We start from the raw sequence: 5,287 nt of genomic DNA, 5'->3' as shown, positions 1-5,287 counted from the left end.
CCATCATTTTTAACAGAGAAGCCAAAAGCAGGAAATGTAAAACACTGTTCTGGTTCACCAGAGTCACTCTGACCTTGTAATAAAGGCGCATATCCATGAACAACACACCAGTAATGAATAAGACTGTATCTTGTCATCCTGCCAACTCTTAGAGGACAGAAGCAAGTAGTGATGGATTAACAACTTTGAGAGCCTATGTAAAGTACTGCAAAAGGACTCAAATCATCCTAGTTGTCAGAAATCTCCTCCTCTCTCCTACAAAGCACGCAAAACTGATCGGGAAAGAGGGCCTTCCTTCACAAGAGCCAGACACCAGATCATCATCAAAGGACATGTGACTATATAAAATAACCACTGATGACACTTTCAGTCACAGTGAATATGCAAGATTCAGCTGCTAGACCCTCTCTTATCCACACAATCATTATTTGAACAGGGTGGACAGAGTCAAAGGGAATGGGTTTTAAATGAATTATACACTTAGGTATACAAAACAATTGCTTCTCGCAAACTACTGCTTCAGGCTGTCTGCAAGATCAGACAAACACTCGCTACTGCCTGGAGTCTTGTTTTTAAACTTACGCTCATTAAGTGTACAAACTGCAGTGGTTTTCATCTTTTTCTCCCATCTCTATGTCCATTTGTCTCTCCACATCTTTCACCCCGAGTCTGCTCCAAACATCCACATCACCACATTCTCATGACCAAAAAACTCCCGGGAGTTTTATTCTGCGTTTCAGTTTACAGTTGCAACATAGTCTGATTCACTGTACTTTCTTTGATATGTGTAAAAAGAAAACAGATATTCAAGATAAAATTGTAAAATTCAGGTATACATTTTTAAAGGTCTTTTTCCCCAATGAATAACCAAATTGAAACTATGCATAAACACCACTTATATAGCAATGGCAAGACCTCAAAAAACGTTTTCCCCTGGTCTTATCTCGAAATTTTATTCCAGGTACTGTGTGCAGATGCAGTTAGCCATTGGAATTAATTCTGATGAAGTTAAATGCCGTAGAACTATTTTTTTTATTAACAAAAACCAAAGCTTCTCATGTGTTTGAACCTGAAAACACCACCTGTACATTATCCCACACAGTATATGAGAATAAGTGGCAGACATGGATCACAGCTGGATGAAACAGTAAGTAATACAACTGCTTCAACATGCTACTTATTCTAAACTTGACAAAAATGTCACACTGGCTAGCACTAACATTAGCTAAATAGTGCTTCTATTAACGAGACGCAGTCAGAGCTTTGTGTATCATTGTGTTACTCTCTGGTCTACCCAGATCTAGATCTGGGAAGTCTACTAAGCCCTATTTCAACTTATGGCTTAGTATGAACATGCAACAAAAAAAGCCAATGCTGTTTTGAAGACAGGAAAAAAAAAAAAAAAAAGAAAAAACAACAACCAAACAATAACACCAAAGAATAAGCTAGTTATCTTGAAAGAGCAAGACAGAAAATGAAACAGTTTTCTTCTTAAGTCCCTTAATTTCCCACAAAAACGGCTTCCCCCTCTTTTTACTGAGGGAGAGTCTTGTTTATGTATAAGATAACTGAAGAGTAAGATTTAAATGGCATCCCAGGCTTCCCCATTGTTTTGAACATATAGCATGAATTGAGTAAAATGCTTTCTACTACACAAATGTCCATAATTCTTTGCTTTCATAACCTCAGGTATCCATTTATGATGAACTAGAAAAACATTTGCTATTGTTCTCAGGGTCTTTACAACAGAATTACAGGAGGAAAGTAATACATTTTGAAGAACCGTCATTTATCACTGAAAAGTGACAAGAACAATCCATGCAGCGAGGTATTACACCTGCACAGACAAAATACTCTGCTTCTGCAATAGAAATTAGTATCTTTATATCCTGACTGCAATACCTTGTGAAATAAAGGGACTCTTTAAAATACTAAATGGTTTTGGAACAAATAGCTGATACCCAGTTCAGTAGACCTTTGCTTGATGTCTTTTTTTCCACCTCCTCCTACCCCTATTTTCTAATGCAAAGAGACACTGCAGTCTTTCCCAAGGCAAAGACATTTGAGAGTCCCTCCTCTGCTTTCCTCCAATTCACATGAAACTCAAAGAAATGTAACTGTATTATTTAAATTATACCCCTTAATCAACTTTCAGTTGCAGATAACTACGGGGTAAATTTGAAGTAATTAAGTAAGACAGACAAACAGGGTACAACCTTCCTCCTGAAGAGGTCAAACTCAGAAGAGCACGTTCAACATAACTTCAAGCTCCTGAAACCTTGACAGATCTTAGAGCATGAAAGCTTCAAACCTGTGATCTAAGCAAAGGAGACACTCCCACTTTCTGTATCAGCTCAAGCCATCTGCTGATGGCCTGTTAGGCTCACCACCAGACAGAATAATGATGGACTCAGGAACCACTGCTTCAGTGATTTAAACTAGGCACACAGAACTTCATAAAGATATGAGGAATGTTGCTGCATGTTCTCTTAACTTCGGACCAATCACTTACTTCCTTATGTTACCAGTAACCAGTTGAGAATCATCAAGCAGCTTGGGCATGCATATTTTGAAGTGCTTAAACAGGTACTGACAAATCCAATCTTTGTGTTAGAGAGGCTGTCATAATATTTGTAAGAACCAAATACAACTCATGGAAATCAGAATAGAATCTCTCTTGGGACTAGTGGAAAGTGATCTTGGGAATTGTTTTCAAAATCAGAGGACAGCTATATTATTCTGTAATTGAAGTTCTGGAAATTGGAGAACTATCAGAGGCTTCATATGCAAAAAACTGCAAAAACCACTGCAAATAAAACTACTGCTTGAAGGTTTTAACTTTAATCCTACAGTGCTCAAACAGTAAGTTCTATTACTCTCATAACCTAATTTAGGCAAATAACATGAAACTATAATTTAACCAAACTTGACCAAACCTTACTCTGAATCTGAGTAAACAAAAGCACAGTGGTGAAGTGACAGAAGAATTGTTCCAATGCCCTCACAGTTGACAATTCCAGCATCTTCTTTAGTCAACTCCTAAAAACAGTTTCATTTTTGTTGTTAGTAATTCTAACACCTATATTTACTTTGACACACATCTAGCATACTGATATAGTACATTTCTTTCTACATATTGACAAATACACAGAGTACTCCAATAACAAATTAGACAAAGACTTTAAATATACTCTGAATTTGTTTTAACAAATAAATTACTTGCACCAAACTGTATCTGTCAAAATACTTTCCTGAAAGGAAACCAGCATTGCAGTATCTATGCTGCAAAGCATTGGCTTCTCAAAGAAGTTGGGTTTTGGATAGCTGCTGATCACTATAACTGGAAAATAAGCTTAAGTGGTATGTATTATAAGACGATTCACAGTTCTGTGAGGTAGGAACGTTGCTTTATCCCCTTTTTACAAAACGACATGCGAGATACTAAAGTTAGGAATGGGACTTGTATACTGCCAAGCTTTGAGGCATCTACCTATCTACCAAAATTTATGATATTGGAGTCATCTAGATTTCTGGTAAAATACAAAGGATTACACAGTATATAAAAAAGGTATCCCCAATGGAAAAAAAAAAACAAAACGAAGAAACCAAAATCCAACAGCTGCTTTCAAGAAGCAATAGAAAGTACAGAAGTAAAAGATACTTTCTCCCATCTACCTCTAGCTAATTTTATTACGTTACTGTGAGCTGCAGGAAGACATCTTGAATTTAAAATTTACAGCCCTGAATCCTTTCCCATAGTTATGTACCTTGATTCTCCCTTCCAAGCAAAGGCTGCTTAGCAGTATTTTTCATATAAAACAGTAACTGAGAAGATGAAAGATGTACGTCTCAGTGCCTATTATCAAGAAAATAATTACTTACTTTACAAAAATTATGAAATGAATGACAGCCTTAACTGTTCCTTCATACTGCCAAAACTATCTTATTCTAAAACACCTTTTCCTTGATTCAAGGAAAATTTTATTCTCACTCTTCCAATACACAATGATTGCAAAGATGTGTAAATCTTTAAACTTTAAATAAGAGACTCATAATGCTCTTCCCTGCCTCTTCCCCAAGAAACCTGTAGATTTATGATCAGGCCACTCTCCTATGGAATGTGAAGCATAAGTTCCAGTCCCCCTCATGTAAATACCTTCAACTACCTTCATATTGAAAATATTAAGGGACACTAATTCTTCAGCCTTCCTCTGTGGCAGGGAAGGAACCTAAGGCACTATTTCAAAGAAGAAATTTCCTTGAAGAAATGCCAATTTAAGAGTCCCTACCTCACATTTCCGTGCTGTTCATTCTCATGCCTGGTACATCCTACTATTTGTTCTGGAATAACTGCTTAAAAGGTAAAGTGGTAAAACTTTAAAACAAACAACCAGCATTATTTTTAACCTGAATCAGCTGAGTGATCCAATTTACCACAAGGCACAGGCAACAGTTGTGTCAACACCACAGAGGACTGAACGAAAGGCAGAAACAAGCAGTTAAACATGTACATTGTTTCTACATTAGCATAGAGGAATTTGTAAATTCATATCCACAGATTCCAAACCATTTTTACGAGACTGAAGATTAATCTTCGACACTGTAAAACAGATGCCATTTTAAGAGGCAGGAAGCAGTAGTAACCAATGGGACGGTCAAGAGCATAAAAAGTGGGGGGAAAATAGTACGGCCATAGTCATTCTTTCTCTCTCTACGTGGGTGTATATATAGCTTTCTCTGTGTGTTTGTTTATATATATATATATAGCTACAAAGACCCCACAGATTTTTAAAAATTACTGAAACTATTTTGTATGTATGTTTATATGTAAATATTTAAATAGCATCGAAAAGAAAACCCTCCAAATCATAGTTAATGGCACTGAACAATACTTTTTCTTCTTACAAAATCCTAAGTCCTGTGACATACACACAAGTAAACACATGCATGCATCTTCAATTAGACATTGGGTCATGTACTGGACTTCCAATACAGGTCTCTGCACTAACGAAACAAACAGCAAAGTGCCACCAAAAAATTATAAAGCGATTTCCAGCATTAATTCGAGGAATCAGTGAAAGAGTAGCTACATGACCCCTGAAAAATATAACTGCTCTTGGGGAGAAGACGGAGAGGAAAAGCTAGAGGGTACAGAATAGGGCAAACGGGCACAAATCTCTGGGAGCACCATGCTGGCTATGGAAGGAGCCATCGCCCTCTCCGGCTCCCTGGCAGCGAGGCAAACGCTGCCCGCCACGCCGGGCACGGCGGGGCTCCTCAGCCGTTT

At 37.5% G+C, this 5,287-nt stretch overlaps 1 protein-coding gene across 1 annotated transcript in view; it reads right to left on the bottom strand.

The window, feature by feature from the left end:
- NDUFS4 (NADH dehydrogenase (ubiquinone) Fe-S protein 4, 18kDa (NADH-coenzyme Q reductase)) overlaps positions 1-5,287 on the bottom strand; it is a 54,450-nt gene that overhangs the window by 43,498 nt on the left and 5,665 nt on the right. Inside the window, exon 3 of the mRNA XM_009894220.1 lies at positions 2,942-3,039. Coding sequence (XP_009892522.1) covers positions 2,942-3,039 — 98 coding nt within the window. The remainder of the gene's footprint in view (positions 1-2,941; positions 3,040-5,287) is intronic.

The sequence above is a fragment of the Charadrius vociferus genome, unplaced genomic scaffold (assembly GCF_000708025.1).
Source record: "Charadrius vociferus isolate BGI_N301 unplaced genomic scaffold, ASM70802v2 scaffold70, whole genome shotgun sequence".
Lineage (NCBI taxonomy): Eukaryota > Metazoa > Chordata > Aves > Charadriiformes > Charadriidae > Charadrius > Charadrius vociferus.
This window is presented reverse-complemented; position numbering and strand designations above follow the sequence as displayed.